The 13853-nt window shown below is 35.6% G+C and overlaps 1 protein-coding gene across 6 annotated transcripts in view; it reads left to right on the top strand.

Moving 5' to 3' along the window:
• Positions 1–13853, top strand: part of CCDC88A (coiled-coil domain containing 88A) — a 148384-nt gene that overhangs the window by 78351 nt on the left and 56180 nt on the right. For all 6 annotated transcript variants that reach the window (XR_007150925.1, XM_047852924.1, XM_047852925.1 and 3 more), the window contains exons 9-12: positions 7039–7120; positions 9756–9914; positions 11348–11494; positions 12079–12223. Coding sequence is in view for 5 of the 6 variants with exons in the window: in XM_047852924.1 (XP_047708880.1) it covers positions 7039–7120; positions 9756–9914; positions 11348–11494; positions 12079–12223 (533 nt within the window). In the remaining variant the exon portion in view is untranslated. The remainder of the gene's footprint in view (positions 1–7038; positions 7121–9755; positions 9915–11347; positions 11495–12078; positions 12224–13853) is intronic.

Below are 13853 nucleotides of genomic sequence, written 5' to 3'. Positions count from 1 at the left end.
ATTGTTTGGGGTAATGAAAAAGATTAGGGAACAGGTTGTAGTGATAGTTTAATAACATTGTAAATGTAATTAGTGCCACTAAATTTTCTTTTTTTTTTTTAACTTGTTTTTATTTTTTTAATTTACATCCAAAATAGTGCAACAATGATTTCAGGAGTAGATAGATTCCTTAGTGCCCCTTACCGATTTATCCCATCCCCCCTCCCACAACCCCTCTAGTAACCCACAGTTTGTTCTCCCTTTTTATGAGTCTGTTTTGTTTTGTCCCCCTCCCTGTTTTTATATTATTTTTGTTTCCCTTCCCTTAAGTTCATCTCTTTTGTCTCTTAAAGTCCTCATATGAGTGAAGTCATATGATTTTTGTCTTTCTCTGACTAATTTCACTTAGCATAATACCCTCCAGTTCCATCCACATAGTTGCAAATGGCAAGATTTCCTTCTTTTTGATTGCCCGGTAATGCTCCATTGTATATATATACCACATCTTCTTTATCATTTCATCTATCGATGGACGTTTGGGCTCTTTCCATACTTTGGCTATTTTTGATAGTGCTGCTGTAAACATTGGGGTGCATGTGCCCTTTCAAAACAGCACACCTGTATCCCTTGGATAAATGCCAGTAGTGCAATTGCTGGGTCATAGGGTAGTTGTATTTTTAGCTTTTTGAGGAACCTCCATACTGTTTTCCAGAGTGGTTGCACCAGCTTGCATTCCCACCAACAATGCAAAAGAGATCCTCTACTCCGCATCCTCGCATACATCTGTTGTTGCCTGAGTTGTTAGTGTTAGCCATTCTGACAGGTGTGAGGTGGTATCTCATTGTGGTTTTGATTGTATTTCCCTGATGATGAGTGATGTTGAGCATTTTTTAAGTGTCGGTTGGCCATCTGGGTGTCTTCTTTGGAGAAGTGTCTATTCATGTCTTTTGCCCATTTCTTCACTGGATTATTTATTTTTTGGGTGTTGAGTTTAATAAGTTCTTTATAGATTTTCGATACTAACCCTTTATCTGATATGTCATTTGCAAATATCTTCTCCCATTCTGTCGGTTGCCTTTTAGTTTTGCTGATTGTTTCCTTCGCTGTGCAGAAGCTTTTTATTTTGATGAGGTCCCAGTAGTTCATTTTTGCTTTAGTTTCCCTTGCCTCCGGAGACATGTTGAGTAAGAAGTTGCTACGGCCAAGATTAGAGAGGTTTTTCCCTGTTTTCTCCTCAAGGATTTTGATGGCTTCCTGTCTTACATTGAGGTCTTTCATCCATTTTGAGTTTATTTTTGTGTATGGTGTAAGAAAGTAGTCCAGGTTCATTCTTCTGCATGTCGCTGTCCAGTTTTCCCAGCACCACTTGCTGAAGCGACTGTCTTTATTCCATTGGATCTTCTTTCCTGCTTTGGCAGATTAGTTGGCCATACGTTTGTGGGTCCAGTGCCACTAAATTTTCACTTAAAATGACTAAAATTGCAATTTTATGTTAAAAATATGCTACCATAATAAAAATAAAATTTGTTTTTAATTTTTTTAAAAAAGCATTCAGCAACTGTATAGAAATATTTATAAATATCTTATAAATCATAAAAGGTAGGGGCGCCTGGGTGGCACAGTCAGTTAAGTGTCCAGCTTTGGCTCAGGTCACAGTGTCAGGATTCAGTTCATTATTTCGAGCCCTGCCTCAGGCGCTCTGCTGTCAGCACAGAGCTGGCCTCTGAACCTCTGTCTCCCCCTCTTTCTGTCCCTCCCCTATTTGTACGCTTTCTCTCTCTCTCAAAAATGAATATTTCAAAAAATGGTAGAAGTTAATAGCTTTTTTAAAAGTTTTTATTTTAATTCCAGTTAGTTAGTATACAGTGTTATATGAGTTTCAGGTGTACAATATAGTAATTCAGCACTTCCATACATCATCCGGTGCTCATCACAAGAAGTGTACTCCTTAATCCCCATCCCCTATTTCACCCATGTCCCCACCCACCTTCCCTCTGGTAAACATCACTTTATTCTCTATAGTTAGGAATCTTTTGGGGCGCCTGGGTGGCTCAGTCAGTTAAGCATCCGACTTCAGCTCAGGTCATGATCTCACCACTTATGAGTTCGAGCCCCGCATTGGGCTCTGTGCTGACAGCTCAGGAGCCTGGACCCTGCTTTGGATTCTGTGCCTCCCTCTCAATCTGTCCCTCTCCTGCTCACGCTCTGTCTCTTTCTCTCAAAAATAAATGTTAAAAACAAAACTTGTTTTTAAATTAAAAAAAAAAAAGAATCTGTTTCTTGGTTTGCCTCTCTCTTTTTTTTTTCCCTCTTTGCTCATTTGTTTCTGAAATTTCACCTATGAGTAAAATCATACGGTATTTGTCTCTGACTTCTTTCACTTAACATAATACTCTGTAGCTCCATCCACATTGTTGCAAATGGCAAGATTTCATTCTTTTGGGTGGCTGAGTATTACTCCATTGTATATGTATGTACCATGTCTTCTTTCTCCATGGACATTTGGGCTGTTTCCATAGTTTGACTATTATAGATAAGCTGCTATAAATATTGGGGTGCTTGTGTCCCTTTGAATTAGTATTCTTGTATTCTTTGGATAAAAACCTAGTAGTGCAATTGCTGACTGGTAGTGTAGTTCTGCTTTTAAATTTTTAATTTTTTTTAGAGACAGCACAAGCCAAGCCAGGGAGAGAGAGAGTTTTTTAATTTTCTTTTTTAATGTTTGTTTATTTTTGAGAGAGAGAGAGAGAGAGAGAGACAGAGAGTGCTAATGGGGAGGAGCAGAGAGAGGAAAACACAGAATCTGCAGCCATCTCCAGGCTCTGAGGTGTAAGCACAGAGCCCGATGCAGGGCTTGAGCTCACAAACCATGAGTTCATGACCTGAGCCAAAGTCAGACGCTTAACCAACTGAGCCACCCAGTCGCCTGAGAGAAAATCTTAAGCAGGCTCCACAAGCCTGATGCGAGGCTCAGTCCCACAACCCTGGGATCATGACCTGGGCAGAAATCAAGAGTTGAATGCTCAACTGACTGAGCCACCCAGGCATCCCATCTATTTTTAAGTTTTTGAGGAACCTCTATACTGTCTTCCAGATTGGCTACACCAGTTTGCATTCACACCAGCAGTGCACGAGGGTTCCCCTTTCTCCACATCCTTGCTGTTGTGTTTGTGCTTTTGATTTTAGCCTTCCCGACAGGTGTGTGGTGATATCTCATTGTAGTTTTGATTTTTTTTTCCCTGATTATGAGTGGTGTTGAGCATCTCTTCATGTGTCAGTATGTCATCTTTGGAAAAATGTTCATGTCTTCTACCCATTTGGGTGTTGAGTTTTACAAGTTTTATGTAGTTTGGATACTAACCCTTTATCAGATAGGTCATTTACAAATGTCTTCTCCCATTCCATAGGTTTGCCTTTTAGTTTTGTTGATTGTTTCCTTTGCTGTGCAGAAGCTTTTTATTTTGGTGAAGTCCCAATAATTGATTTTTGCTTTTGTTTCCCTTGCCTCAGGAGACATATCTAGAAGTTGTTACAGCCAATGTCAAAGAGGTCACTGCCTGTGTTTTCCTCTAGGATTTTTTATGGTTTGAGGTCTCACAGTTAGGTCTTTAATCCATTTTTAATTTATTTTTGTGTTTGTGTAAGAAAGTGGTCCGGTTTCATTCTTTTGCATGTTGCTGTCCAGTTTTTCAACACCATTTGTTGGAGAGACTGTCTTTTTCCCATTGGATATTCTTCCCAGCTTTGTCGAAGATCAATTGACTTTATAGTTGTGGGTTCACTTCTGCATTTTTCTGTCCTGTTCCCTTGATCTATGCATCAGTTTTTGTGCTAGTACTATACCTTTTGATCCTTTGTTCATAACTTTAAGTCTGGAATTTTGACGCCTCCAGTTTTGCTTTTCTTTTTCAATGTTGCTTTGGCTATTCAAGGTCTTTTCTGATTCCATGCAAATTTTAGGATTGTTTGTTCTACTTGTGTGAAAAATGCTGTTGGTATTTTGGTAGGGATTGCATCAAATATGTAGATTGCTTTGGGTAGTATAGACATTTTAATAATATTTGTTCTTCCAGTCCGTGTGCATAGAATGTTTCTCCATTTCTTTGTGTCCCCTTTAATTTATTTCATCAGTGTTATATAGTTTTCAGAGCAGAAGTCTTTCACCTCCTTGATTAGGTGTATTCCTAGGTTTCTTAATATTTTGGTGCTTTTGTAAATGGGACTGATTCCTTAATTTCTCTTTCTGCTACTTCATTATTTTTGTATAGAAATGCAACAGATAGTCTGTATGTTCATTTTGTATCCTGTGACTTTACTGAATTCATGTATCATTTCTAGCAGGTTTTTTGGTGGAATCTTTCGAGTTTTCTTTGTAGAGTATCATGTCATCTGCAAATAGTAAAGTTTTACTTCTTCCTTGCCTGTATGGATGCCTTTTATTGCTCTTTGTTGTCTGATTGCTGTGGTTAGAACTTCCAGTACTGTGTCATACAACAGTGGTGAGAGTCCCTGTCTTGTTCCTAACCTTGTTTCTGACCTTAGGGGAAAAGCTCTGTTTTTCCCCATTGAGCATGATATTCACTGTGTTACTCACATTGGCCTTTATTATGTTCAGGTATGTTCCGTCTAACTCTACGTTGTTGAGGGTTTTATCGTGAATGGATTTGTACTTTGTCGAATGCTTTTTCTGCATGTATTTAGAATGGTCATATAGTTTTTATCCTTTCTTTCATTAATGTGTATCACATTGATTTGTGAATATTGAACCACCTTTGCAACCCAGGAATAAATCCCACTGAATTGTGGTGAATGACACTTTTAATGAATTGTTGGATTTAGATTGCTAGTATTTTATTGACCGTTTTTGCTTCCATGTTTGTCAGGGATACTGGCGTATAGTTCTGTTTTTAGTGGATTCTTTATCTTTTAGTGGATTCACTATCTGGTTTTTAGTGGATTCTTTATTCTTTATTCTTCCCTCATAGAATGAATTTGGAAGATTTCCTTCCTTTTCTATTTTTTTGAATAGTTTTAAGAACAGGTATTAACTCTTTTTTAAATGTTTGGTAGATTTGGGGTACCTGGGTGGTTCAGTTGGTTAAGTGTCCAGCTCTTGATTTCGGCTCAGGTCGTGATCTCACAGTTTGTGAATTGGAGCCCCACATGGGGATTCTCTGTCTCCCTCTCTCTCTGCCCCTTTCCTGCGCTCATTCTCTGTCTCTCTGTCTCTCTCTCAAAAATAAATAAACAGGGGCGCCTGGGTGACGCAGTCGGTTAAGCGTCCGACTTCAGCCAGGTCACGATCTCGCGGTCTGTGAGTTCGAGCCCCGCGTCAGGCTCTGGGCTGATGGCTCGGAGCCTGGAGCCTGTTTCCGATTCTGTGTCTCCCTCTCTCTCTGCCCCTCCCCCGTTCATGCTCTGTCTCTCTCTGTCCCAAAATAAATAAAAAACGTTGAAAAAAAAATTTAAAAAAAAAATAAATAAATAAATAAACAAACTTAAAAACATTTTTTTTAATGCTTGGTAGATTTACCTCTGAAGCCATCTGGCCCTGGACTTTTGTTTGTTGGGACATTTTGATTACTGATTCAACTTCTTTGCTGGCTGTTAGTTGGTTCAAGTTTTTTGTTTCTCCTGTTTCAGTTTTGGTAGTTTATATATTTCCAAGAATTTATCCATTTCTTCCAGGCTGTCCTAGTATTCAAATAAATGCAAATTAGAATAATAACTCAGAAATTTTCAATTGTTAACTTGTTTCTCATGTAGGCAATTTTATCCTCTGATGCTTGCATTATAAATTGGTAATGACCTTTCTGCAGGGATGTTGACAGTACATTTCAGGAACCTTTAAACATGTAATGTACTTTTAGAAATCTGTCCTGAAACATATACGAGGTTTTCTTTGTGGTTTTTTGGCTTTTTTTCCCCTTTTAAGTAATCTACACCCAACATGGGGCTCAAATTCATGACCCTGAGTTCAAGAGTCACATGCTCTTTGGACTGAGCCAGCTAGGTCCCCCTAAATACACAGTATCTTATGCATGATGAGTTTATTTACCAAAACATTATTCATTACAATGAAAATGGAGTCCACAAAGGGACTGTTTCTCAATTAAAAATTATGGTTCTCAAAAAAGTACAGGTATTATGAGAGGTCAGCAACAGATTGTGCACTGAATGCTTTACCTTTTTTAATTAAAGAACAGAAGGTGGAAAAGTAGAGTTAGTGAATGGAAACTTGAGTTTGAGCAGCTTGGCTCTGAAAGGGAGATAGGAAATGGGAGAAGTAAAGTAGTATAAAGAGAAGGAAAAGAATAGAAATTGGAAGATGTTTATAGACTACAGGGAAGAAACCAATAGGGACATAAATATTTTAGGTATTTGTGTGGCAGTGTGTACTTTTCCTTTAGGCCACAGTAAATGTTGAAAATAGTTGGAGATCCTTTTAAGACTCAGACCACCCCCAGGGCACTTGGGTGGCTTAGTCAGGTAAGCATCCGACTTTGGCTCAGGTCATGATCTCACACTATGTGGGTTCAAACCCCGTGTCGGGCTCTGTGCTGATAGCTCGGAGCCTGGAGCCTGCTTTGGATTCTGTGTCTCCCTCTCCCTCTGCTCCTCCCCTGCGTTATATTTATATATATATATATATATATATATATATATATATATATAAATGACTCAGACCCACATAGTAGTGCCTTGCTTAAAAACTCTTCCAGTGTATTTGTCTTTGATGAGTGAGAAAGACAAAAAGGAGAGTGAGAATGGGGGATGGGAAGAAAGATGAAGAGAGAGAAACTACCTTATAAACTATGAGGATGTCAGTCATCAAGATTAGCCTTTGGGGAACTTTAAAGGGGAGTCTGATTGATGTCATCAAATCATATACATTCTTAATATCCATTTCTTTGTCTTTTTCCCCTCTGTTAGTGTATGGCTAATTCGGTTTTCAACTAGATATTTAGTAATGATAATATATTTGTATTGATGCAGATGATGATCACAGTTTTCAAAAACATTAAACTGATTATTTAATTGACAATTTTTTCATTTAAGGGAGGAAAAGACTGAACAGTTGTTGGACTGTAAACAAGAACTTGAGCAAATGGAAATAGAACTAAAAAGGCTGCAACAAGAGGTTTGTACCAGAAACTTTATTATATAGGACCAGTATGTAATTAGAAATTGATTTCACTCCTTATAATTTATAGCCTTTATCTTAATGTTTTATGAGGTCACTGAGGCTTAAAGATGATTTTTCAGTGTTTTTCTGTTCTAAAATCCCAACACTGGAATTCATAGTCTTTGGACTTTGCTTTTTCTTTATCAGTGCTGCTCATACTTTGCTAGAATTCAGAAGAAACTCTTAGGATTCAGGTAGTTCCAAGTTTCTCTTTTTATGTATTTGGTTTGTGTGGGCTTGGAAGCTAGAATAACCCTACTGTAAACTATACTGCTTTATGTGTATCTCCCTAGGTCTCTGGTCTCTCTGATAGTTATGGTAACTTATATATGACACAGTGCTTTTTAATTTTTTTACCTTTTAAAAATTATTTTTATTTTACTAAAGCTTTGTGGTTTTTTTCATCTCGAAGCAAGATTGTTTGAGACTTCACTTTGGGGGGGGGGGTGCACCTGGGTCGCTTAGTCATTTAAGTGTCTGACTCTTGATTTCAACTCAGGTCATGATCTCATGGTTTGTGAGTTTGAGCCCAGTGTCAGGCCCTGCACTAACTGTGAAGCCTGCTTGGGATTCTCTTTCTCTCTCTCTCTCTGTCCCCTCCCACTCACACTGTCCCTCTTTCTCCCTCTCTTTCTCTCTCTCTCAAAATAAATAAATAAACTTAAAAAAAATTCACTTTTTTAAACGTTTGTTATGTTTCATTTTTATTTGGTGGTAGTGCACAATGTCTTCTTTTACCCGTAAATGATAAGGATTATGGTGAAGCTAGATAATTATTTCTTCTCCTTATTTCCCCTAACTTGCTATCTTTAATTCAGGGAATACGCCACTTGCAGGATCATAAACTTGGACCTTTCTTTTTTTTTTTTTTTTAATTTTTTTTTAATGTTTTTTATTTATTTTTGAGACAGAGAGAGACAGAGCATGAACGGGGGAGGGGCAGAGAGAGAGGGAGACACAGAATCGGAAGCAGGCTCCAGGCTCTGAGCCATCAGCCCAGAGCCTGACGCGGGGCTCGAACTCACGGACCGCGAGATCGTGACCTGAGCCGAAGTCGGCCGCTTAACCGACTGAGCCACCCAGGCGCCCCAACTTGGACCTTTCTAGATGAATGAGATGGGAATCAAAATCTTCATTTCTAGATATGCTGTGGCTGCTATTCTGTTTCTTAATAGTATGGGTTTTTGTATGTGTGCTTACTGTAAAACAGTGAGTGGTTCTCAATCTTTTGGTCTCAAGGCTCTTTTCTCCTATTAAAAATTAATGAGGATTGTTTGATGTAGATTATATCTATTTTCTATATTTGAAATTAAAACTTAGAATTTGAAAAATGTTTATTTAAAAATAATTATTCCATGTTAACATAAAAATTACATGCTTATAACCATTATTTTCCAAAACAAAACAACAACAAAAAAAGAATGTTGGTACTCTTACATTTTTGCAAGTCTTTTTTTTTTTAATCATTTTTTCAAATCTCTTTAATGCCTGTCTTAACTAAAAACTACTAAATTCTCGTATCTGTTTTTCGTTCGGTGTATTATCACATGCCATGTAGCCTCTGGAAAACTCCACTCTGCCCTCATGAGAGAATGACAGTGAAAAAAGCAAATAATGGTTTGGTGTTATTATGAAAATGGTTTTGACCTCATGAACATGAAACCCACAGATATCTCTGGAACATACTTTGATAACTTGTTTTAAAAGATTATGAGAGAGCTATTAAATATTGAATTTTAATACTTGTCTTAAATGTTATTAAGATAAACACTAATCATATGCAACTAATCACTCACTTGGAAGTTTTGAAAAACTCAGCAGAATTTTGGTATCTTATAATACATCTGGATGCAAACGTAATTTCTCTAAAGTAACTAATGACCAACTTTAGTAATACTGTTTGCCTCTTCTGTATTTTCATTATCCTGTATTTTAAAGTTAACTTTTACACCTTAAATTAATTGCAAATGGTTATGTTAACTAGAGGTTAACTTATTTGAAATATCCTGATATTTTTTACATTCCTAAATAATCATTACATAAAAATTTATATGTAGGTGTGTTTTTATTTGCATATGAATATATATTTTAAAATAATTTATATTGATTTTTTTAAAAAAGACCTCATATATCTCCCCATCCCATTTTATTTTATATATATACATTTTTTAACAGGTTTTAACTCGCTGTATTTTTCTTGTATAAAACTATGTGGTGGCCACAGCTGGAGCTTTGGTCCTCTGCATGGAGACTCTGATGTGGGTCTTCACGAAATGGTCAGTGAATTCCTGATAGGGAAACTTGATGAACACAGTTTCTTTCTAGAGTTCAGGGTGACATAGTTGTAGGTCTTGGAAATGCCATCAGAAGTGGCCTTGGCGAAGTTGCCCAGCCAAGGTGACAGTGCAGCCTCTGGCCAAGGTATAGCATTGGTCAATACTGGCCCTCATCAACAGCTTCTTTTAAAATTCACACTTTTAAAGCATACAATTTGTTGGGTTTGTTTTTTAAATTCATTGAATTGTGCAACCAGAGATTATCAATTTGAAAATAGAAAATAATATTTAAAATATTAATTGTTTATATTTAGAACATGAATTTGCTTTCGGATGCTCGTTCCGCTAGAATGTACCGAGATGAATTAGATGCACTTCGGGAGAAGGCAATCAGAGTGGATAAGCTTGAAAGTGAAGTCAGCAGATACAAAGAAAGACTACATGATATTGAATTTTATAAGGCAAGAGTTGAGGTATGTTGCATAATTTAAACCATTCACAATTATTTTGTTTAAAAGTTAAGTTTTTTCAAACTGCATGTAATAAACTTAAGGAACTTTTGAAATGTTGAACAACCTGTAAATACCTCTAGGTGCTTATCTTATGGTGGTAGATCAGCATATTGCTTATACTTGTAAAAAGGGATCTCTGGACATTATTAATTTTATTGAACTGTTTCAAGTTCTTTCATTCTTTTATTTAGTCTTATAGGTAGGAAAGACTTGAAGTCCTTCCCTCAAAGTCAAAATAAAGTATATACTTCTAATTTCAAACTTGTTTCTAGAAGCGAAAGCAAAGCATGTTTCTGATCACTGTTCAACTCAGAATGCTAAACTAGGATTAATGAAGGCACTCTCTCAATCTCTCCCCTAATAATATGTGTGTGGGTGTATTTGTGTGTGTGTGTAGAAAAAGACAATTTTTCTTACTTAATGGTTGCAGTTCAGTGTTACATGAAGTTGAGTTTGACAGCAAGAATTTGACAGTACTTGCTTCTACATTCTGTTTTTCTTTCTGAGTTAACTTCTTCATTTCTTCAAACAAAGGAGAGTTTTATCAGTTTCAGTATGGTGATAAGAAGGAAGGAGTATGCAAAATCAAGAAGTGAGAACATTACAACAGAAAATAGTTAGAAAGTAGTTAGCCTGAAAGTTACCAGAAAATAGACCCAGTAGATAGCAAAGATAAGGTGCCTATTAATTCTTTGCCGTTTATTGAAACAATATATGCATGGCACTGTTAAGAGATCCTTATAAATGCCACTGTTTTAATATACTTTCTTTTGACTTTAGTTTATAAACCACTAGCATATAGTTCAGCAAGACAGATTTGTGAACACATGTCTTCAAAACATATGTATGGATTTTAAGTGTTTTCTCAAGATGTTTATGTAAAATATTTATTAATAGAGCCTTAGTTTATGGTCTCTGTGAGTCTTAGCACAGGTCTTGGTATTTTACTCAAAAACCCAAGCCCTTTACTTTCAAGTTACAGTTTAAGTAGAGAGAAATCTTTAAATCTATTTCAGCAAAAAAATTAAGCCCTGATTCTATGGCGATTTGTTTGTGTCTTAAATATCAGAGAGACTACTTATTCTTGTGACTAAAGGAATTTAAATGTACCCTGACAATTTTATGTGAATTGTAGTTGTGTTACTCATGCTAGCATAAGTATTGAGTATTACGTTTGCATAATAGCAATAGCGTAATAAATTCTGAGGGAAAAAATGAAACCAGGAAAACATTAACTGTATCTCTATTTTCAGTAGCTTTTAGTCTTGCATAAAAAACTGTTGATAGAGACAGCTTAATGTCTTACCTTACAATAAAGAATTTATGTTTTAGAGCTTTGAAAAATTAACAGATACTAATATATTTGTGATAAAGCCTATTTGAAATTTTTATAGGAATTAAAAGAAGATAATCAGGTTTTATTAGAAACAAAAACCATGTTGGAAGATCAATTAGAAGGAACTAGAGCTCGTTCTGATAAATTACATGAATTAGAAAAAGAGAATTTACAACTGAAAGCTAAACTGCATGATATGGAAATGGTAAGTAATGTAAGGTTGATTAGTTGCGTGGCCTCCAAGGAAATCTCAGATTGATCTGATTTCCCCATAATGACAACAATGGCTAGCTCCTGTGGCTTTAACAGAGAAGAGGTAGCTAAGTAAATTAGAAGCTTCCAATTCTGTATAAAAACAGGAGTAGTAAAAATTTCTGCTTTTGTTAGACATATTAGTTATTAATTTTGTCTTCTCCTTTGAAAACACCCTAATAAGTTGTTGTGTAAACATGCCTTTAAAATACAGAAGGAAAACAATTTGCTAAAATTTAGCATTAGGTCAGGTATCATTTATTATACCAGTAAATATATTAAAATATATGAAGAAAAGTTTTCAGTGTTCCCAAGGATCACTTTAAAAGGATATCAAAGACCTGGTCAATATAATGACTAGTATTAAGAATGATAACTGATTATTGCCTTCAAACTGAAAATTTTAAGGAACTCAAAATTTATCCTATATTATTCAGTTTCTGATAAATAAAAGTTATAAGTAATAGAACATATTTAGCTTGAAATTGTACTGTTTCTTAGCTTTCATTTCTTTTCCTACTCCCTGACAATAAAAAGGAACGTGATATGGATAGAAAAAAGATTGAAGAATTAATGGAAGAAAATATGACTTTGGAAATGGCACAGAAACAAAGTATGGATGAATCATTACATCTTGGCTGGGAGCTGGAACAAATATCTAGAACTAGCGAACTCTCTGAAGGTATTCCCGATATTTTTTTATTGTAAATGCATAAATGAATGCATGAAGTTGTATTTATGCTTACATTTTTGGATATTTTATTACAATTTTTTATTTTCCCCAGCCGGAGATGTCTAAGAGGCCAGATGTCTCCCTAGTAGTTCACAGAGTAGTATGTTCATGGCCGCATTCCTGGGTCTTGTCCTTATCTTTACACATCTTACAACTCAACTTTATGAGTGTAGTAACAGATTTGATCAGTTTTTTAAGCACTGTTTCACATTAACATCATAGGAAGCTGAGATACCAAGTTTATTAACTTATTTTGAGAAATAAAGCCATCTACTAAATAGAACAGAAAAGTCATATTAGCTGGTCAGTGTGTTCTTTAACTATAGACAAACCTAAACAAGAAGTCAAAACATATTGGGAAGATTCTTAGGTCAGTATATAGCCAGAAGAAAGCAAGTTACGGATCTTTATGGCTACTTTCATCAATATATGTACTCTCTCTCCATTTTAGCACTATATCTACCAAGCAGTCCAGCCCAGTTATACCCTAGAGATAATGAAAGACCCTCAGATAAATTGTTAACTTTGTTCTTTTTTCCTTATTTGGGTTATAGCCTTCAGTATGCTGATACTGATTTACTTTATTGAAATTATGTCCAGGTCACATTTATTTGAATTAGATTCGTTCCAGAATTCCTCAGTTACCTAGTATTAGATTATTTCACCTGCTTTCCTTCCTTCCAGATATTTATTAAGCATCTACCATGTGTAAAATATTATATCCAGCCCTGTGGATATGATGCTGAGGTAGATGAGGTCTGAGAGAGCTTATAATCTGATATTTATAGGATACTTACTTCTACAGATGACCTATCATATTTTTTTACCATTAGGCTTTTCCTAATTTTACACATGAGAACCTAATTTCAAATTCTGGGACCCCCATGTAAATTGACTACACAGTAAGTGATGATATTCAGACCGTGAACTTGCTGAAATATATTACTTAAAATATTTGTGGAACTTTTTTATTGTATTTTTTGTGAAATTGAGTTATTAAAAAACAATTCAAACTTAAATGTTTTCTACTGCTAGTTAAAATTACAGTGTTAAGAGTTTCCTCATCAGTTATATGGGAACAATAAAATAGTATTACCTTGTACGGTTATTGTGAAGATTGAATTTGTTACTGCTTATGAAGCCATTAGTAGAGTACCTGGTAAATGGTAGTTATTTGAGTGTTTATTATTTTTATCATCGTTGTTGTCATTGTCATCATCATCATCATCATCATCATCATCACCATCACAGTTGTTTTGCAGTTCATCTTAGCTGGGGTCATAGATCTGAATATTTGTTTTAATATGGTGTGTTTTGTTTTGTTTTTTAACTATACAAGAGAATTGCTTTCCAGAAAATCTGTGAAATGTGGAAAAATATAAAGGAAGAAATTAAAGTTCCTAATAATTTCTGAAACCCCTTTGCATTTAAAAAAATGGCCTCCAGAATTTTTCTACAAATAGATATTTTAGACATCATCAGATCAATTTGTATATACAATTCAGGTTCTTCTTTTCACCTAAGATTATAACATAGGCATTTTTCCATGTTGTTAAATATGTGTTCTAAGGGAGCTCCT

The sequence above is a fragment of the Prionailurus viverrinus genome, chromosome A3 (assembly GCF_022837055.1).
Source record: "Prionailurus viverrinus isolate Anna chromosome A3, UM_Priviv_1.0, whole genome shotgun sequence".
NCBI lineage: Eukaryota > Metazoa > Chordata > Mammalia > Carnivora > Felidae > Prionailurus > Prionailurus viverrinus.
This window is presented reverse-complemented; position numbering and strand designations above follow the sequence as displayed.